Below are 23,112 nucleotides of genomic sequence, written 5' to 3' on the forward strand. Positions count from 1 at the left end.
GCAAAATTTGGAGCAGATTCAACCTCGCGTTCGTGAGATATCGCGTTCATCTAACAGACAGACAAACAGACAGATAAACAGACAAACAGACAAATACCTATCAACATACTTACCGATCTTAAGATCGATAAGTAATAACCAATATATGATACAATTTACTTTTCATCGTGAATCATTAATGACATGCAACATGTTGATATCTGTTTATCGACAAGTAAAGCAAACACAAATACCAACCTTTATATTAAAAAAAACATGACAAGTTATAGGTAGATGAAGTCCATAAAACTTCAACAAACCTTCAATACAATACCGCCCAGTTTATTAAAGAGAAGTCAAAAATATTCCCAACTTTGCGAAAAAGATAGCTTATTTTTGGAAACCACATTAACATTTAGAATAAACCATAGAGCAGGAGTGGGCACGGTTATTGAATTATACTAGCAATATGCAATAGGTAGCTATAATTCTTTAAACCAGGGGTGCACAACTCAAATGAGGACTCGAGCCAAATTTTTCAAAATAATCTTGTCGCGTGCTACGCACAATCGTTGGTGTTGTATATTAACTCCCGTACAGCACACATCAAACAAATTTCAATAATAATAATACGTAATAACGAATATCTATTTATTGAAACAATTTAATGTCCTGAAAAACTGCTGATTTTGATATAAACGTTATATTTTAAATAAAAAAAATTCTTTTTACAAAACCGTTCGCTTGCCAAATTTGGCACGCGTGCCCCGTGTTGTGCATCCCTGCTTTAAACTACACTAAATTATGATCAAAATGCGAAATAAAGACAGCTAATAATTTACTAAAGCTAAAACCAACCCTTGGTATCATTAATTCGTCTTTTCACGTCTTTTCAGTGTTGGGAATTCTATGTGAAATTATCAATTAAATAGGTAACTATAATGCTTTAAATTACACTAAATTATAATCAAAATGCAAAATAAAGACAGCTAATAATTTACTAAAAATAAAACCAACCCTTAGTATCATTAATCTTCAAAATATTTGGAGCATAGTTAGTATGTTCCACTTCGTCCTGGTGTTTAGGAAATGGTACGGTGACGGATGCAAACGTGACAGGCAGGTTTTTGAGATAGGTGGCAATTTCTGAAAATAAATCTTAGTGTTCTCATGACAAATTAAAATACATTATACTAGCATTGTTTTGGGCCAGTCTGTATATCCGATAGACGCTAAGAGGCAATTGTGAATAAAATTACAAATGATTGTCAAACTAACTACTAACTAACTAACTATCGATTTTCAAATCGAAACCTTTATATTAAAAAAACATGATAAGGTATAGGGAGATGAAGTCCATAAAACTTCAACTAACCTTCAATACAATACCGCCCAGTTTATTAAAGAGAAGTCAAAAATATTTCCAACTTTGCGAAAAAGATAGCTAATTTTTGGAATCCACATTAACATTTAGATTTTAGACCTTAGAGCAGGAGTCGGCACGGTTTTTGGATTATACTAGCAATATGCAATTCAAGAGCCCTGCTGCACACCAACACAAATGTATTTCTGTAACGTTTCGTCTGACCAAAATCAGACTTCCTCAAACAAGCAGTTTACAACAACTGCTACAGCATCCTTGCATTACATGCATACGGATCCACTAGCGCAAAGGCATTGAGAAAGGAGTGGGAGTTAGTCTCGCGCAACCTCTACTGGTAACTATAATGATTTAAATTACACTAAATTATAATCAAAATGCAAAATAAAGACAGCTTATAATTTACTAAAGCTAAAACCAACCGTTGGTATCATTAATCTTCAGAATATTTGGAGCATAGTTAGTATGTTCCACTTCGTCCTGGTGTTTAGGAAATGGTACGGTGACGGATGCAAACGTGGCAGGCAGGTTTTTGTTATAGTTGGCAATTTCTGAAAATAAATCTTAGTGTTCTGATGATAAATTAAAATACATTATACCAGCATTGTTTTGTGCCAGTCTGTATACCCGATAGACGCTAAGAGGCAAATGTGAATAAAATTACAAATGATTGTCAAACTAACTACTAACTAACTAACTATCGATTTTCAAATCGAAAGCAATAAAATATATTCCTGTGCTCAGCAACGGGAGTAAATGACAATTTCGCCGGTTTATTATTTTCTAAAAAACAGTTTGCTACTATTGATATATATATATAACCAATATATAATACAATTTACTTTTCATCGTGAATCATTAATGACATGCAACCTGTTTATATCTGTTTATCGACAAGTCAAGCAAACACACATACCAACCTTTATATTAAAAAAAAACATGACAAGATATAGGTAGATGAAGTCCATAAAACTTCAACTAACCTTCAATACAATACCACCCAGTTTATTAACAAGAAGTCAAAAATATTCCCAACATTTCGAAAAAGATAGCTAATTTTTGGAAACCACATTAACATTTAGACTTTAGAGCAGGAGTGCGCACGGTTTTTGGATTAGGGCCAAAAATTTTTCCATTCAGGATAGCGGTCCGTGTAAGTATGGTATAAACTGTTAAGAGTTACATTTTATGAACAATGTTTACAGTGTTACAAAAGCAACAGTGGAAAAAAATAAACCTCGTGCTAAAACTAAATTTGATCGCAATCTCAACAAATTCTTTGAGCTATATTTTAGTAAAAACATCGAAATTTGGTTTCAGTTTGATTGTGGCAGCATCAGGTGGGCCAGATTGGGCCCACGGGCAGTGCTTTGCCCATATTTGCTTTAGAGCAAATAGTAAATAAATCAACCCTTCTATTTCACACTCCATTTATTGCCTGCCTCGATAAGTAACAGATAGGATACATACCACGTTTTCGTATTGGTCCATGTTTTCCGCAGTGTGTACCTGGTTGCTTGTCAAGTTGAGACGATATCACTGATGAAAATGATTTACGGATGCTAGAGATCGCTTTTACAGGCAGTGACGGCAGACGTCTTTTCAGTGTTGGGAATTCTATGTGAAATTATCAATTAAATAGGTAACTATAATGCTTTAAATTACACTAAATTATAATCAAAATGCAAAATAAAGACAGCTAATAATTTACTAAAGATAAAACCAACCCTTAGTATCATTAATCTTCAAAATATTTGGAGCATAGTTAGTATGTTCCACTTCGTCCTGGTCTTTAGGAAATGACGCGGTGACGGATGCAAACGTGGCAGGCAAGTTTTTGTGATAGGTGGCAATTTCTGAAAATAAATCTTAGTGTTCTGATGATAAAGTAAAATACATTATACTAGCATTGTTTTGGGCCACTCTGTATATCCGATAGACGCTAAAGGGCAAATGTGAATAAAATTACAAATGATTGTCAAAACTAACTACTAACTAACTAACTATCGATTTTCAAATCGAAAGCAATATAATATACTCCTGTGCTCAGCAACAGGAGTATATGACAATTTCGCCGGTTTATTATTTTCTAAAAAAACAGTTTGCTACTATTGATATATATATATAACCAATATATGATACAATTTACTTTTCATCGTGAATCATTAATGACATGCAACCTGTTTATATCTGTTTATCGACAAGTAAAGCAAACACACATACCAACCTTTATATTAAAAAAAAACATGACAAGGTATAGGGAGATGAAGTCCATAAAACTTCAACAAACCTTCAATACAATACCGCCCAGTTTATTAACAAGAAGTCAAAAATATTTCCAACATTGCGAAAAAGATAGCTATTTTTTGGAAAGCACATTAACATTTAGACCTTAGAGCAGGAGTGGGCACGGTTTTTGGATTATACTAGCAATATGCAATAGGTAACTATAATGCTTTAAACTACACTAAATTATAATCAAAATGCGAAATAAAGACAGCTAATAATTTACAAAAGCTAAAACCAACCCTTGGTATCATTAATCTTCAAAATATTTGGTGCATAGTTAGTATGTTCCACTTCGTCCTGGTGTTTAGGAAATGGCACGGTGACGGATGCAAACGTGGCAGGCAGGTTTTTCTGATAGTTGGCAATTTCTGAAAATAAATCTTAGTGTTCTGATGATAAATTAAAATACATTATACCAGCATTGTTTTGTGCCAGTCTGTATACCCGATAGACGCTAAGAGGCAAATGTGAATAAAATTACAAATGATTGTCAAAACTAACTACTAACTAACTATCGATATTCAAATCGAAAGCAATATAATATACTCTTGTGCTCAGCAAGAGGAGCAAATGACAATGTCGCCGGTTTATATATATACATCATGAATTGACATTGACAAGCAAACTGTTGAGATCGTTTTGACATTTATGTAAGTTGAACTAAACTTTTGTAAACCATCATTTGAATATTAAAAGAACAACAGGGTATACGCAAATGAAGGCCATAGTAGTTTTACAGCAAAGTTGACAATAGAATAGTATAAACTATAAAAAATATTCGGCAGAATCTTCAGCACTAGATTTTAATTAATTCAATAAAAAGGAAAGTATACACATATTTATTATTATCAATTATCCGTGAATAAAAAGTTTTCTATCACGAACCTCTATTCAGAATGGCCTCCACCTGCCATTCCAACATGGACAAATATTTTGTTAAGCCCAGGTCAGACAGATGGACATCGTCATTAGTCCAATTGTCCCAATTTGCATTTAATATATCAAAACAGATTGTGTCCAGCTTGTTGGATTTTGCAATTTGGCCTATTGATTTGTTGGCACGTGCTACGCAGCCAGAATGTGTTCCTGTTTGGGGCAGTATCATGGATAAAACCACCTGTAAAGAATTTTTCTTTTAAATTGGCATCGTAAATTCGCAACTCAGGCTGGCTAAGATGATCTCTGTCCCAAGCGACGTCCGAATTCTATCGGATTTTAATATTTTTATTCTTAAACAAACATTACATCAATTAAACTACCAAATATAGTAGGCATTGGCGAATAGGATTTATTGGACACGAAATAGATATATGGATTGTTTTGTAATTATGTTTCTGTTGGTATTTTTGTTGTCGTTGTTATTCTTGTCGTGAAAAAAACTGTCGGACCAATTTTTCTGATATATTTAGTTATGGCCAAAGATTGTATTTGTCGATGGAAAGATTTTATTTTTGTTCGTTCCCATAATATATGTAGCTTCAACGAAATTCGTTTTCAGTGTGAATTTTTGTGCAAATATGTCATCGAAATTAAAAATTCTGCACTTCGTGCGGTTTCGCGTTCTGGTGGACACTCGAAGCTGGGAAGACATACTCGTACTAGTTCGTTTTTGCCTTGGTGTCTATTATTTGAGAATTATTGACGCTTTGTGTTTTTTTGGATTGTAACATTCAGAATGCAAGTTACCTTTAACCAGAACATCGAATTGTTTCGCACAGGCCACTATTTATATACACACTGTGCTGCATTGGACTAAAGTAACCTTGTTCTCTTCTCAGTGTTGGTCAAGTTTCTCGATAACCTTTATTATTTTTCACCAATAGACTACATGTCTAGCAGTTGGGTTCAGACGTAGGACCGTTGACTTCGAAGAGTCGGGACTCGAGTTAGGTAGGATTCACAGTAGAGAATAAATGGAGCTTGCAACTATTACATATTTCGCAGTTCGTTGACACTGACACTGCAAATTTTGCTACAAATGTTAATAACAAAAAAATTATCACCTTTGCTTTGGTGTATACTTGGCCCACGACATTTATAAGTGAAAGAAGGTCATCTTTTATAATTCTTTCATGTGACACGCACGATCCCCTCAGATCGTTGGTACCCAGGGCCAAAATAATTAGATCCACATTTTCAAACTTTGTGCCACTTGAAATTTCAGATATTCCGTGAGAAATTTTACCTCCGGGGATCGTGCATGTCGAGAAATTGAATTGAGACTTCTTTGAAATACTGACTTTCTGAAAAAAAAATAAACAATAATTAAGGATAATTATGTTGAACAGTAATATTACTGAGATGCAAATATTCACCTTCAATGGTATCACATATGACATTTTTACCAATTATTATATTTGAAGTGTTTCAGTATTTGGGGTGATACAGGGTGATCAGACCATGTGTAGAAAAATATTAATTTAAAAAAGAAATCAGAACAGTTCCTATTATGTGCATATATTTAGATTATTATGACATGTCTAGCGTAGCGATTCAGAAACTCTTTGAAACTGTTTTTTCTAAGTCAAATTTGCAAGCTTTTAAGTGTAGAGAAAGCAGATTTAGCGTATGAAAACCAGTTTTCGTCTGGGTCGGGGTAACCACAACTGGAGAGAAACACCTACCTTCTTAACTGAAGGGGGAGGGGATTTGGGGAATAAATTTGAATCAATACGTGTATCTGTAATAGAATTAAAACTTTATGCGCTGGGTGAACAAATTGTTCGGGTAAAGTCGAATTATCTTTCAGCAGGATGGAGTCACACAGCTAATCGAATTCAAGAATGATGCAGGCGAAATATCACTGAGATCGGGCTGAATAAATGATGGCTTCCTTCCTATCCAGATCTCAACCATGCGGGCTTTGCCAACTGGAGTATTTTGGAGAGTAAAGCCTGCTCTTCCAACCACATAAGGGTCAAGGCTTGTTGACTTGTTTTGGATGGAATTGAAGAAAAAAAAACATGCCTCGTGTGGTCAATGAAAAATACCAACGAATTCTATTTTTTCCTTTATCATTTTCTGATTTCACAATTGTGGAAATTGCATTGATAAGTGAATGGATTTCTCAGGACAAATCAATCATCCTTCACTCGCTGGTTAAATTTTCAGAGATCCTTGACAGTTTTTTGACAAAATTATGTTTCAGATTGGGGATATTTCAGTCGGTTTATGATATGCACAATCCAGTTATATTACAATATGGTATTGCTAAAAACGCTTCTTTCAAGTCAGTGGTCGGTAGTGGAAAATTTTCTCATATCATAATCATGAAATAAATAACATCATAAACTGCTGTGCCTACTGTTGTTGAAATAAACAACCAATGATTTCTTACCTTGGGTTTCACCAAATTACGGCCATTGCTATCGGTTAGAAGTAAGACGTGCGGAAGATGGTTAGAACACGAAGCACGGAGATATGCTGTTGGCTTCCCGCTAATGCCATTGGGATAGAAGACAGGCCTGGTTCGGTACCCCGGTCGCATATTCTGTAATATGTTTTGTAATGCGTGTACTTCAAAATAATTCATTTTTTAATTCAAAATAAAACTCCATACGCATAAAATGCTTACCCTCAATCTCGTTTTTCCACCAGCGCCAACAATTCCTCAACTTTGTAAATACTCGCAAAATCCGACAATGATTAAGCAAATAGCTTTAATTATTAGATATTCGAGCAGATAAAGGCGTTTGGGTTTTGAATGAATGCAAGTCGCACAAACGGATAAGAACGTAATCTCTAGGAGTTTCTAAACTTTAAATGATCACGCCGTTAATATTTCTTCTCGCCGCGTCAATTTCAAATTTGAAATTGTTTTTCGATTGTTACGTCAGACGCCAACATTACGTACTGCCCATGAGTCATACGCGTGAATTGAAATTCTTTCAACGACTGCATGTAATCTGGCAATAAATATACAGATGACATGAAATTAAACTCGGGAATAAATGAACTTGGGAATAAAGTCGAAATTCGAGTATTCTCGAAATAGTTATGAACTACTTACGCGACGATATACAATTTCAATTGACATCTGCATACATATCTTCAGGGTTCAAAATAGACCACAAAAGATGAATCTTACGCCATCGCAACGGTAATTCTCGCTTACTTCCGCTAGTGAAAACGGGAAAGAATTATCCGAAACAGAAAATTTTTGAAAGCCGCCGTACCGGCATGTTTCACTTAACTCTCACTGGTAGAACGCACTTTCTCCAGCATCCCAGTCCCTGTAAGATTGGATTAGCTGGTCAGCTATTATAAGATATGACCTATATTCGGAATCGGATATGAGCTTGTAATTTGCCGTAGGAGAAAGCTTACATATCGGCTTTCCTTGCCCTTGGAATATATATATCATATACTCATCTTGTCACATTTATATTTGACTGGCGTTTATATAAGTCTATATTACAGTATATATAGTTAATGTGTATTACTCGATAAGATTAAGACTCTCTGTGACTTTCTACGAAGACAACCCGTGTCAATGAATATAATATACTAATGTATCGGTAAGGAATATAGAAATGAATGTTACACAATATAATTCCCGCATTTGCAAAACTTGATCCAGTGATTTGGCGCAGATTGCTGATGTACCAAAAATTACGTAAGATCAAAATCACATTAGAATTAAATTCTGAGGAGTGAATACCCGAATTAAACATATCTTTTACCATGTTTTGGATCAGACGAATCAAATAGGAAATAAAGGGCTACATTTAGCCGATATTTATACGAATGCCTCCGATATTGCCGGTACCGACATATCGATACATCTAAATATAGTTCAAAATTACCCTTTTCTGCTATAAATAATTTTTCCGATTAAGGTCCTTTTTAGGTTTCGAGAATACCTTAGAATCTAAAATAAAAAAGGCTTAGATTCTAGTTGTGTGAAAAACTTCAGGTAAACCTCTTTAACATGAAATAATCAAATCGAATGCCTCTTGTGCGGAAGGATGTGCTGCTAGGATTTGAAAATTTACTAAATTAGCTTTCTTCGCTATAAGTAATTTTTCCAAATAAGGCGATTTTCGCTATTAGAATACCCTAGATCGGCCTAGATTCTAAAATAAAAAAGGCTTAGGTTTTGATTGTGTGAAAAACTTCAGGTAAACCTCTTTAAAGTGAAATAATCAAATCGAATGCCTCTTGGGCGGAAGGGTGTGCTGCTAGACTTTGAAATTTGGCTGAATCAGCTTTTTTCGCTATACGTAATTTTTCACTAATAGGCCTCGTCGCGTAAGTAGTTCATAACTATTTCGAGAATACCCTAGATTCTAAAAAAAACAAGGCTTAGGTTCGAGTTGTGTGAAAAACTTCAGATAAACCTCTTTAATAATAAATAATCAAATCGGATGCCTCTTGGGCGGAAGGGTGTGCTGCTAGGCTTTGAAATTGGGCTAAATAAGCATTTTTCGCTATAAGAAATTTTTCCAAATAAGGCCATTTTCACTTCAAGAATACCCTAGATTCTAATAAAAACAAGGCTTAGGTTCGAGTTGTGTGAAAAACTTCAGATAAACCTCTTTAATAATAAATAATCAAATCGGATGCCTCTTGGGCGGAAGGGTGTGCTGCTAGGCTTTGAAATTTGATTGAATCAGCTTTTTCCGCTATAAGTAATTTTTCAAAAATGGGCCATTTTCGCTTCGATAATACCCTAGATTCTAATAAAAATAAGGCTTAGCTTCGAGTTGTGTGAAAAACTTCAGATAAACCCCTTTAATAATAAACAATCAAATCGGATGCTTCTTGGGCGGAAGGGTGTGCTGCTAGGCTTTGAAATTTGGTTAAATCAGCTTTTTTCGCTATACGTAATTTTTTCAAAATGGGACATTTTCGCTTCGATAATACCCTAGATTCTAATAAAAACAAGGCTTAGGTTCGAGTTGTGTGAAAAACTTCAGATAAACCTCTTTAATAATAAATAATCAAATCGGATGCCTCTTGGGCGGAAGGGTGTGCTGCTAGACTTTGAAATTTGGCTAAATCAGCAATTTTCGCTATAAGTAATTTTTCCAAATAAGGCCATTTTCGCTTCGATAATACCCTAGATTCTAATAAAAACAAGGCTTAGGTTCGAACTGTGTAAAAAACTTCAGATCAACATCTTTAATAATAAATAATCAAATCGGATGCCTCTTGGGCGGAAGGGTGTGCTGCTAGGCTTTTAAATTTGGTTGAATCAGCTTTTTTCGCTATACGTAATTTTTCCAAAATGGGCCATTTTCGCTTCGATAATACCCTAGATTCTAATAAAAACAAGGCTTAGGTTCGAGTTGTGTGAAAAACTTCAGATAAACCTCTTTAATAATAAACAATCAAATCGGATGCCTCTTGGGCGGAAGGGTGTGCTGCTAGGCTTTGAAATTTGGTTGAATCAGCTTTTTTCGCTATACGTAATTTTTCCAAAATGGGCCATTTTCGCTTCGATAATACCCTAGATTCTAATAAAAACAAGGCTTAGGTTCGAGTTGTGTGAAAAACTTCAGATAAACCTCTTTAATAATAAATAATCAAATCGGATGCCTCTTGGGCGGAAGGATGTGCTGCTAGGCTTTGAAATTTGGCTAAATCAGCTTTTTTGACTATAAGTAATTTTTCCAAATAAGGCCATTTTCGCTTCGATAATACCCTAGATTCTAATAAAAACAAGGCTTAGGTTCGAGTTGTGTGAAAAACTTCAGATAAACCTCTTTAATAATAAATAATCAAATCGGATGCCTCTTGGGCGGAAGGGTGTGCTGCTAGGCTTTGAAATTTGGTTAAATCAGATTTTTTCGCTATACGTAATTTTTCCAAAATGGGCCATTTTCGCTTCGATAATACCCTAGATTCTAATAAAAACAAGGCTTAGCTTCGAGTTGTGTGAAAAACTTCAGATAAACCTCTTTAATAATAAACAATCAAATCGGATGCCTCTTGGGCGGAAGGGTGTGCTGCTAGGCTTTGAAATTTGGTTAAATCAGCTTTTTTCGCTATACGTAATTTTTCCAAATAAGGCCATTTTCGCTTCGATAATACCCTAGATTCTAATAAAAACAAGGCTTAGGTTCGAACTGTGTGAAAAACTTCAGATCAACATCTTTAATAATAAATAATCAAGTCGGATGCTTCTTGGGCGGAAGGGTGTGCTGCTAGGCTTTGAAATTTGATTGAATCAGCTTTTTTCGCTATACGTAATTTTTTCAAAATGGGCCATTTTCGCTTCGATAATACCCTAGATTCTAATAAAAACAAGGCTTAGGTTCGAGTTGTGTGAAAAACTTCAGATAAACCTCTTTAATAATAAACAATCAAATCGGATGCCTCTTGGGCGGAAGGGTGTGCTGCTAGGCTTTGAAATTTGGTTGAATCAGCTTTTTTCGCTATACGTAATTTTTCCAAAATGGGCCATTTTCGCTTCGATAATACCCTAGATTCTAATAAAAACAAGGCTTAGGTTCGAGTTGTGTGAAAAACTTCAGATAAACCTCTTTAATAATAAATAATCAAATCGGATGCCTCTTGGGCGGAAGGATGTGCTGCTAGGCTTTGAAATTTGGCTAAATCAGCTTTTTTGACTATAAGTAATTTTTCCAAATAAGGCCATTTTCGCTTCGATAATACCCTAGATTCTAATAAAAACAAGGCTTAGGTTCGAGTTGTGTGAAAAACTTCAGATAAACCTCTTTAATAATAAATAATCAAATCGGATGCCTCTTGGGCGGAAGGGTGTGCTGCTAGGCTTTGAAATTTGGTTAAATCAGATTTTTTCGCTATACGTAATTTTTCCAAAATGGGCCATTTTCGCTTCGATAATACCCTAGATTCTAATAAAAACAAGGCTTAGGTTCGAGTTGTGTGAAAAACTTCAGATAAACCTCTTTAATAATAAATAATCAAATCGGATGCCTCTTGGGCGGAAGGGTGTGCTGCTAGGCTTTGAAATTTGGCTAAATCAGCTTTTTTCGCTATAAGTAATTTTTCCAAATAAGGCCATTTTCGCTTCGATAATACCCTAGATTCTAATAAAAACAAGGCTTAGGTTCGAACTGTGTAAAAAACTGCAGATCAACATCTTTAATAATAAATAATCAAATCATATGCCTCTTGGGCGGAAGGGTGTGCTGCTAGGCTTTGAAATTTGGTTGAATCAGCTTTTTTCGCTATACGTAATTTTTCCAAAATGGGCCATTTTCGCTTCGATAATACCCTAGATTCTAATAAAAACAAGGCTTAGGTTCGAGTTGTGTGAAAAACTTCAGATAAACCTCTTTAATAATAAATAATCAAATCGGATGCCTCTTGGGCGGAAGGATGTGCTGCTAGGCTTTGAAATTTGGCTAAATCAGCTTTTTTGACTATAAGTAATTTTTCCAAATAAGGCCATTTTCGCTTCGATAATACCCTAGATTCTAATAAAAACAAGGCTTAGGTTCGAGTTGTGTGAAAAACTTCAGATAAACCTCTTTAATAATAAATAATCAAATCGGATGCCTCTTGGGCGGAAGGGTGTGCTGCTAGGCTTTGAAATTTGGTTAAATCAGATTTTTTCGCTATACGTAATTTTTCCAAAATGGGCCATTTTCGCTTCGATAATACCCTAGATTCTAATAAAAACAAGGCTTAGGTTCGAGTTGTGTGAAAAACTTCAGATAAACCTCTTTAATAATAAATAATCAAATCGGATGCCTCTTGGGCGGAAGGGTGTGCTGCTAGGCTTTGAAATTTGGCTAAATCAGCTTTTTTCGCTATAAGTAATTTTTCCAAATAAGGCCATTTTCGCTTCGATAATACCCTAAATTCTAATAAAAACAAGGCTTAGGTTCAAGATGTGTGAAAAACTTCAGATAAACATCTTTAATAATAAATAATCAAATCGGATGCCTCTTGGGCGGAAGGGCGTGCTGCTAGGCTTTGAAATTTGGCTAAATCAGCTTTTTTCGCTATACGCAATTTTTCCAAAATAGGCCATTTTCGCTTCGATAATACCCTAGATTCTAATAAAAACAAGACTTAGGTTCGAGTTGTGTGAATAACTTCAGATAAACCTCTTTAATAATAAATAATCAAATCGGATGCCTCTTAGGCGGAAGGATGTGCTGCTAGGCTTTGAAATTTGACTTAATCAGCTTTTTTAGCTATAGGTAATTTTCCGAATAAGGACGTTTTTTAGCTATGAGAATACCCTAGGTTTTAAAATTTGGAAGGCTTATGTTCTCCTATGGGGGTACGCTGACTCCCCATTTTTTAAACTCGTCATCCATCTCCTTAGTTTTGTTTACTGTACAACTTGACTTGATTTAGGAATTGCTCATCTGCTATTTCGAAGGAAGTTAAATAAAATTCGTGTCATTTTTATTGTTTTTTCATTGTTTATCATGTAATTTATTGTTATTTTTTGCTTTGTAGCTGTTAATTTATCGTAAATGATTAGTATCTTCTCATTGATCGTATTCTAAATTCGTTTTTCTACATTTTTTCGGATGTAGATTATGACACTCCTTCATTTCTGCTGCCAATATTCACCTTTCCGCTTCGCCGCACACAAAGGTCAAATTGCTACTAGCTTCACAGTGGTGTTAAGTATAGGCCTACTGGGATTGTATTATAGTATTTATTGCGGATGAAGGAAGACCGATAAGTCCAGAAGTTTGTAAACCCCGTTACCCCCATTCAGTCCTTATGTATACGGTACCGTATGTGCTGTAGTGTATAAACCAGCGTTTTTCGAGCCAAGGCACACTTTTTTCATTGAGAAAACCCCGCCCCGCGGCACACCACCAGCTGAAATGTGGGGAAAAGACCTAATATTCACAATATAAAAGTTATATTTTTAATATGAGCTTTTTTAACATTGAAGAAAGATGTTGAATTGGACATCTTGAATAGTAATGAAATAAAAACAAAGACAAAACGGCTAATCACCACCTGCTGCTGCAACCTTTTGATATAGAGCAGTACTACATGATTACTCTGCCGGGTTCTAGACCGCATAGACACACAAATTGGAGAATTTCCCACGGCACCCTGACAATATTTTACGGCACCCCGGTTGAAAAACACTGGTATAAACATTGTAGTAAGCTCAGACGCACGAAAAAAAGAGTGTTGCAGCATGCCTATTTCGGATGCAACCGAAAAATTAAAACATGAAAAAAAATTATTTCATACGGGTACCCGTACCGTACTCACTGTAAATATAAGGTACCGGTATAGTAGTTTCAAAACTCTTGGATTGATACTTTTTTAATTAGATATTAGAACTTTTGATGTCGCCACTCGATAACCCGTTTGGTTCCCCTGTTCCCTGTGACTTCCTTTCCCCAGTAAAACTGTGAATTATATCTTTGTCATAATTTATGATTGTTATATTTTTTACTGGTTGGAAAAAATAAACTTGACTTGTGTCCACTTACCCGCAAACACATAAAATGTATCAAAAAAGCAACCTAGTAAAGAAGGACCAGAAATAAACAAACAAAAATGCCCGACAGTATAAAACTTTTGGACTGTCAGAGTGTCAGTCATACTTTTAAAACACTCAGCTAATAATAACCAATTCAATCTGATACAATATATGCCTCAATTTATATTTGAAGGATGGAAATATAAAATTCAATTTTCATTATGACTGTATGAGAGAGTTGAAGTTAACCTTGAGACAAACAATGAGTCCACTTCATGTGCAGTACTGCAGTAAAAAAATGCAAAACAATGAAAACTTCAGCAAACTGTGCGGGTCGAAACGATGCATGAGACGACACCATGTCCAGTAGACAATTTTTTGAGCGGGCGTGAAGCTAATTAAAAATAAAAATATTTGTTAGATTTTATCTTGCCCGCCTTATTTTGAATATTTACATTTCTTTATTTTGGGTGTTCCACCCACGTATTTTGAACGTGTTTTTTTAATAAAACATACTTTCGCCTCACTATCTGTTATTTGTAGCTTATCGTTACTAATTATTTTTGAGATTGAGCGAAAGATTTGACAAGTTCTAAAAAGGGGTCGCACCGCATGGTTAGGTCCCCACTGTGGGATAAACATGTAAATCCTATCCAAGTAGCCTATCTTTTTTTTCATCTTACTGAAGGTACTTTGTATGAACAATACTGCAATATTCTCATCTAAAACATTTAGTATCAGTTGTTTTATATTTGCCACATCAAAATTTTATATACAGGCATATGCTAGCTGCTAGAAATGTTGGTGTGTTTTGATTTGCTAACCAATTGTAATGGAAGATTGTCACAAATCAACTACGAAGCTGCAACTGTATCGCTGCAACAAATGTTCACGTTCCTTCTTCAGCGATGAAAGGAGAACGTCTCATTTTGAAGCAAAACATTTAAAATCAATCAACATAAAATGGAAATCTCATAAAATTGTGGATGAAAACCAAAATGCTCCCATGGAAATATTAAGGAAAAAAACAAACATGACTAGAACAGAAGCTATGTTTTCAACCTTATTATCCAACTGGCCACCAGAGAATGCTTACCCTAAATTGCAATCTCGGCATCGTATCTCAAAAAAACGGTTGGACATGTTACTCAAACGATGGTTAAGTAAAAGCTACTCACCATTACTTCATGGAAGTTTAAATGCCAAAAAAGTTCTATCACAAGAATATTCCAAGGACAGCATGCTTACTCAGGAACGAATCAATGATTTGACTTTCTTGACTGGTTTATCTTGTAGATTCATAAAGTTATGGTTTCATTGGAAGAAAATACGAGGTCATTTATCATCAGGCGACCAACTTCTTTATAAATCGTTTCTTAGTCAACCGTATCCAGATGATGCTTCTTTGCAAATGCTTATGACCGAAACAGGACTCCTACTTTCACGAATCCGACTATGGTTTCGAGTCTCCAGAGCGAAGTATCGAATAATGGAGTTTAAAGAAGTGGAAGAAAAGGTAGTTATTGTGATTCATATTTATCGTGTTACTGTTATGTCACTTAATTAAGAAGTAAGCTTTTATCCATAATTTTTGCGATCATAATCAGCTTTAAATTGGGAATCAGGTTGTACTTAGGATACTGTTCTGGAATGAATTTTTTATGGATGTCTCAGCAAGATAATGAGCACGTAATAAATACGCACAAAGGTAATGTATAAAGCCATTAAATCATTCATTTCGATTCGAATTTCAGGATACGGTCTGACTCTGAGCAAAGCTAAAAAAATGTCTGTGCTGATAGACAGTTGGATAACATTAGTTTAACTTGTGACGCTCGCTGATGAATATGTGGCCTAATAATGGGCTGTATATTTATTATGATATGTAGAGATGAACACATTCATGTTCCAAATGCACAAATTCGAAAACTAAGTTTTTGCAACAACATTTCTATTATCTATGTTTTTTGAATTTAATTGGGGGGGGGAAATATTTTTACCCAGTAATTGGTTATGGAGGAGCTTTATTAGAATATGACTCTCACATTTTAGTTCTAATGCTCAGCATCACTGATTTCAAACTAGGTTTGACAGACTCTCGTACAGACTGAAGGCAAGTCAAGCAACTCACTCAACAGGCTGTTTCTAGTTAAGCCATAGCATTGATGTGGTGACATCAATTTTCAGACAGTGACATTATGATGCAAAACTAAATCTGATAATGGGACTCAAAACCCTTCAGATTTATGGCATGTGACTCTGCCAAGTTGCAAATGATTACAAAATGACTCAAGCTACTGAATATGTCGATATCAGTAATCTTAATCGACTTTTCGTGACCACTACTGATACTGATACTATTCAAGTGCTCAAGGATATAGTTGCAATGGTCAAATCATTACTCCAGGCAATGGTATTTACAAACTTTTTTCCGAGATTGAAACTTCCGAGAACCTGGTCTGAAGCTTATTTGTAAGACTCAAGGAATGTTATGGTACGATTAACTGATTATTGCTACTGATACGAAAACCATGACAATTTAGTTTTTGATCATAAATAATAAAAAAAGAAAGTTGATGTTGTAGACCGGTACAGATTGGCAAATTATTGTATTGGTATAAATATAATGTAATCTAAAGTGTCGTTCATATTGGGCTCTGTTAATAATACAAAATTAGTAGTTTGAAATATTTCAAAACGAATATATATCATTAAAATAGTACAAAATTCACTAGTTTGAAAAGTTTTAAAACGAATATGTATCTTAAAATAGTGCAGAAACGTCTTACATTGGAACATTTGAAACTCGCAAATGAACTCATAGCAGTGCCAAAATGAATGCTATATTTCTACATGGCATTATGTATGCCACTTTTCATTGAAACAGGTTCATATTGGTGAGAGAAGATGTTTATGCAGCATATAGTTGATAGGCCTATCTGTACTAATATTCTAACCACTATTGATGCGTTACATCTGATCTGACTTCTTTTTGTATAAAGCTGCAAGCTCATGAAAATTATCAATGGAGTAATGTAGCTTAATAAGAACCTCAAGATAAATATCTCTGTTTTTGATTGTCTGTAATATTCACTTCGAAATTTATAAGACATTCCTATATGTTTGTCCAAGTTTAATTTTTTGGATCTCTGAAATTCTTCAAAATCTGACTATTGCTATTTAACAATTGATTAATTGCAAAGTCGTTCAGTAGTTTTCAAATATGAAATTAAAAAATAGGACACAGAGCACAATCAGATGTTGTTGATTTTAATTTTAATGGTTTAAAAATTACAGGTGCTCTGGGCGTGGTTTTTGAAAGGTGCAGATTCAGCATTGGAAGAAAAAGAGATGGGAGAAGTTGCCACACTGGTAGGAATGAATATCGAAGATGTCAAAACTATTTTTAAATACTGGAGTGATGCTTGGTTCATTGCTGATGTTCCATCGAAAGAAAAACTGTTGATGAACAGTCAGGAAATATGCGATAGGCTTGGAATTGATGTAACAAAACATGAAAATGTGTTGAATGCACTGGAAAAGGCCAGGAATAACCAGAAAATGTTCGGAATTCCAATTTGTTGCAAGGTTATTGAAACTGGCAATTCTGAGCAAGTCTCTGCTAACTTTCCTTTTTTAAAAACTTATTTTGAATCTTATTTGGAAAAGGATAAGGTAGTGCCATATCAGTCTAATGAAGACCTTGACGAGAAGGACACGGATTCAGATAATGAAGAATGTTCTGCAGCAGATCACTTGCAAAATGAGAAAGGTGATACACCATCTTCTTCCAGTGTGTTACACAATGATACACAAAGTAAAAAACTTCTTGTAGTTCAAAGTGATGTATTAAGACAAACCCATTCTGGATCACCGAGAATTGAAACTGAAAATGAAGAACAAAATCTTTATTCTCTATTCAACAAAGCACCAAGCTATTGCGGTGAGCATGAATTTTTTGAAATCCATCGACTTTATTAGAGTTTAATTTGCTAATGATTTTTTATATTGCAGTTGAAACTGACTGTACATCTTCTTCTCCAGAACAGCATTCAAGCTTTGCTGGTTATAACCTCAGTTCTTCAGAGTATTGTTCGACATCTTCTGAGGTATATTATGTTTTTATATTGAAATTTTATTATATGAATTAAGACTGTATTCACTTCAGAAAATTAATATATTTGCTAATTGGTTTTTATTTCAGGGGACTGACTACTGGTTATCGAAATAATATCAACAATAATTCTAGCACATATTCAAATAATCTGCGTATTGCAGGACAGTACTATTTCATAGATGTAAAATTAAACACTTATAGTTGTAGATAAAGTTCGTACATATTAAACTAACTTAACTTTTATTGACAAGGTACGTAGTTTCCATGTATTATTTTTATGTTTTAGGTTGAGGAATCAACTTGTGATAGTGGTATGTAATTTATTTTAATGTCATTTTTTCATCATATTATGCGCAAAGCCATAGGCAAACAGCTACACATATAAATAGCTACTGTGAAACATTAATATATCAGCATTGTCTGTTCAAGCATTTTTGACTAAGTTATTAGTCTTTGTCCATTTTCAGTCAGTATGATGTTTGATGTTATTGATTCATCTTTTCAGCTCAGATTTCACTTCAGACGTGCAGCTATTTGTGCAGCGTGCATCGCCTGAAATAACAGTTTTCTGGCTTAAGACTAACTAATTTAACATTTTTTTCTTGAAGGTAATGAGTCTGATAGCTCAGATGATGATGACAATGAATCCACAAGTGTTGCTGAATATTTTCTTGAGAAACTGGATCATAAGCCATATACATTTATAGACTTGACATTGGACTCTGATCATGTAAGTACATTTTGTTGTTTTCTCATTTTTGAGCTTTGTGATGTCATTCAATGTAGGTAATTTCATATTCAATTAAAGAGTCTTAATGGTGATCACAAAGGTGTGTTTCAGGAGCACTAAAACAATTCAGTGCAAATAAGTATTAATTGTATATTGCTGAACTACTAGAAAAAGTGGTCATTTTTTGGTGTACGCAATCAAATTAGTTTACAATATGAGTAAGTGTGAAGTTAAAAAACTATCACATCGATTTTTAAATTTTTAACTGAATATTTACTTATTAATTTTATATAAAAAATCCCTAAAATATCAAGCTATTCTTTTTTCTGCGCATTCATTTTTTGCGAGCTATAATTTATTAAATTTGAGTTGGGTTGCGCGAGACTAACTTCCTATCTTTTCTCTATGCCTTTATGCTAGTGGATCCGTATGCGTATACTGCAAGGATACTGTAGCTGGAATAAACATGACTATTCTATCCAATTAAAGAGTCCAGCTGCACACTAACAGAAATACATTTGTGTTAGTGTGCAGCTGGACTCTTTAATTGGATACTATAATTTATTGATGATATTGTTCTTGCGGAATTAGGGTGTCCCAATTTCAAATTCCCAGCACTTTTACTTGTGCTAATGCATTCCATACTTACTTCAGAGTTCCAGTGATCAAGAGGAAGCAGCTGGAAACTGTTCACAAATTTCAGATGCAGGTTTGAACTTGGTTTACGTCTTTCATGGTTTGATTTTTAGACTGAAAATTTAATTTTTTTAATGTTATTTCAGTGCCTGATTCGATCTTGAACCCACTCAATGTTTGTGAATTTGAAGAGATTACAGATTGGAGTCCATTAGGTGAAGAACATACAGTTGGTGGTAATCGTGACAATTGCCAGTCACCAAGTAACCTTGTAATTTGTGAGTCTGATGAAGAAGTTATGTCCATTTTGCATAAGCCAATAACTGAATTGACACAATCTATTAAGACTGATTCATCTGGTTATGAAAATAATATGGTGACTATGAATGTTGATGATACAAGAACTGATCCACAGCTCGACGTGTCTGTTGAATTGTCATTGACAAATCCAGAAAATGATGTCAGTGCGAAATTGCAAGAGCATCCATCTCCAGAAATTCCCTTTTCCCATTCGCATAATACAATCATTCCCCCAACCAGTTTGCAAGAACGTTTAAAACAACAGTCTTCATCAAAAACAAAAAGTCAGGATGTCATGTTGATTGGAAATAGTTTCAAAAAACTTCATTGCAAGAGAAGAGCTATCTACATTGAGCCAATTTCTCTTTCTCGTCGATCAAAAGAAAAATTTTCTCCTAAAAGGCCACTGCATCATAGAAAACCAAAAAGCACTACGAAGAGCAAGCATCTTCACATTGCAAAAACTCTTTTCAGTAAATCTTTTTCTCAATGCAAATTGTCACCATACACTGAATTGAAGAAAAGCTTGCATAAAAGAAATAAATCGTAGGATTTTTAATAAGCTGCTATATGAATGTGTTGAAGGCTTGATAACTTTTCATTATTTCTATTTTGAAATTAAAGTATTACTACCTGTGATGTATTTTAAAGATTGTGATGTTAAATATTGCTCAGTTTTCCAGCTTTTGCAGACTCACTAACTCATCTTGCTTTTGAGATGAATGACTGCTGATGTACATAACAAAGCCCTTATAAAGTTTTTGTTTTTCAATCATAATGTTGTTCGTCTTTTAGTCACATTTTTTTCAATGTCCAAAGTTTTTTAACATCAATTTATCCATCAGATATTCTGTTTTTCTATCAATAGAATATTACGGACCTGACTTTCGATAAATGCCACAGCTTTTTTGTTAATACTATTTTTCAAACTGAACTAGTAATTCAAGTTTGGATCTAAGGTGTGCTGATCTTTCCCCGTTAAAGGCTTCTATTAATTTTTACTTTTTATATAGCTTTTAAGAAGCAACAATTTTTGTTTGGAATTTTATGTGCCAAGTATTTTCAAATAGATTTATACTCAGTTTTCCTTTGTATTCTTAGCATTTGCCAGAGCTATATTTTATGTGGCGAGCTGCTTTACGATTTAAACTTTAAATACTGTGTTATTATATATTCACAAAGCTTTACTTTAATGGAGAGAATATATATATTTCATTGCATGCGCCTAAAGTATTTGATTTCTTTACATGAAGCGTTTAGGGCGACGGCGATCATAATCAGTTCTTCAGATGATCTGGCAGTCAAAATATTTAACCTAATTCGCAACTGAAATATTTCGTTGACTTGCAAATCACCACGCGTTTGTGAAGGGTATGTTCAAATATGCCGATTCAGTGCACGTGGAAACAACTTGAGAATATCAAATTTTGGTTTTTGGCAGACATTTATGTTATTTAGTCCCAGCCGTCATATGACATACACCAGGGGTCGGCAACTTACGGCCCGCGGAATAATATAATCCAGCCCGCGACGCTTCATTGAATTATAGTAACAAAACAGCTGTTGTAACGTTTATATTCTTTACGTAACAGAATTTATTGTGAGACACGTGTAGAATAAATTATATTATAACCTAACAATTATATAATTCACAATTACTTGTTTAATGAGCATATAATTTAATTATACTTAAGCAAATGGCAACAAAACGCAGAAAAGTTGATGCTAAGTACGGAGGGTTCAATGGCGCCGAAAATATTCAAATGGAATATTTTGAGATGCGATGAGGAGGAAACTTAAAAAAAAATTCGAAAGATGTATCACTGCTTGATTTTTATTATAAAAAGTATCATTCGTTCGGTTTTCAACTTTCTAAAAATATGTGCGGCCCGCCAATGACTTGCAACCCTTAATTTTGGCCCGCGAGCGACAAAAGGTTGCCGACCCCTGCCTATATACCCTAAGGCAGGGGTCGGCACCTTTTGTCGCTCGCGGGCCAAAATTAAGGTTGCAAGTCATTGGCGGGCCGCACGAATATTTAGAAAGTTGAAAAATCGAACGGATGGTAAATTTTAGAATAAAAATCAAGCAGTGATACATCTCTCGATAGAATAGAATATAGATTTATTTTCTCATTGCATCTCATAAAATTCCATTTGAATATTTTCAGCGCCATTGAACCCTTTGCACTTAGCATCAACTTTTCTGCGTTTTGTTGCCATTTGCTTAAGTATAATTAAATTATATGCTCATTAAACAAGTAATTGTGAATTATATAATTGTTAGGTTATAATAAAATTTAGTCTAAAGAATATATTTGTCAAAACGGATGGTTTGTTACTATAATTTAGTGAAGCGTCGCGGGCCGGATTATGGTGCTCCGCGGGCCGTAGATTGCCGACCCCTGCCCCGAGGCGTAGTAAAAGTGTTTGAAGTTAGGAGCAAAACCATTATAAATTCGTTAGACCAGGGATCACCAAACTGCGGCCCTTGGCGTCCTTTCATCTGGCCCGCAATCTAGGTTCCCTCTAAGGTGCGCCCTTGCACAGTACCACTAGAGTGCTAGACCATTTGCGCAGTAGAATTTGAATCTCACGCGCTTGCAACATTAGTTTTCAAAGCATGGCTCGTTATATTTTCCAAGTCCTAGCTAGAATGTTCCATGTTTTCGAGTTAAATGTGTACTTTATTCAGATTCTGATAATATATTCTCCTGTTGTAACATATTTCACATATTCTGTAGAATCTGCTCACTAAAACAAACATTTTCTCAGTGTAACATTTTCTTAGAGGGAACACTGCCCGCAATAACACGAAAGAACGGCGAATTTTTTTTCCCCAAGTGATGTTTCCCCGAGCATCGTCTTCCTTGTTTATTTCGTAACATTGGCCAATCAGCTGGATGCAAAAAGGCGTACAATAGGCTCTTTCGCATCCGCTCAGACAGATCTCCAGTGGTGTTGTAAACAATACCTTGTTTTCGCGATTTTGAATGCTATTCGTTAGTTTTTGGTTGTGTTTCGGTAGTTTAAAGTCAACCATCATTTTGCTTTCTTAGGAGTTGTAGTTTAATTGCAGTAATCGAAAATTGTCCAGAAATAGCTGTGATAAAATAGGCTAAAATATTCTGCGAGATATAATTTAATTTTCAAAACTTCTGGAATGTCGAATTCATATTGTTGAATAAATTGAATGGATTTCCCAACTTTTGTGAATTTTTAGTATTGCATTGACAAAAATATTTGTTCGGCCCGTTTTCAACACAGTTTGATTCATAC

At 34.7% G+C, this 23,112-nt stretch overlaps 1 protein-coding gene across 2 annotated transcripts in view; it reads left to right on the forward strand.

Annotated features, from left to right (window-relative positions):
- LOC120340609 (uncharacterized) overlaps window positions 1-21,054 on the forward strand; it is a 43,202-nt gene extending 22,148 nt beyond the window's left edge. Inside the window, exons 1-8 of one of the 2 annotated variants that reach the window (XM_039408915.2) lie at window positions 15,428-15,567; window positions 16,137-16,545; window positions 17,349-17,994; window positions 18,066-18,160; window positions 18,455-18,479; window positions 18,777-18,898; window positions 19,553-19,607; window positions 19,681-21,054. In XM_039408915.2, the coding sequence (XP_039264849.2) occupies window positions 16,543-16,545; window positions 17,349-17,994; window positions 18,066-18,160; window positions 18,455-18,479; window positions 18,777-18,898; window positions 19,553-19,607; window positions 19,681-20,384 (1,650 nt within the window). In that variant the 5' untranslated portion in view covers window positions 15,428-15,567; window positions 16,137-16,542 and the 3' untranslated portion in view covers window positions 20,385-21,054. Of the gene's footprint in view, window positions 1-14,244; window positions 15,568-16,136; window positions 16,546-17,348; window positions 17,995-18,065; window positions 18,161-18,454; window positions 18,480-18,776; window positions 18,899-19,552; window positions 19,608-19,680 lie in introns of those variants that run through there. The other variant, XM_039408914.2, reaches the window with a different exon arrangement.
- Window positions 21,055-23,112: the final 2,058 nt, after the last annotated feature.

This window comes from Styela clava, chromosome 14 (assembly GCF_964204865.1).
Source record: "Styela clava chromosome 14, kaStyClav1.hap1.2, whole genome shotgun sequence".
NCBI lineage: Eukaryota > Metazoa > Chordata > Ascidiacea > Stolidobranchia > Styelidae > Styela > Styela clava.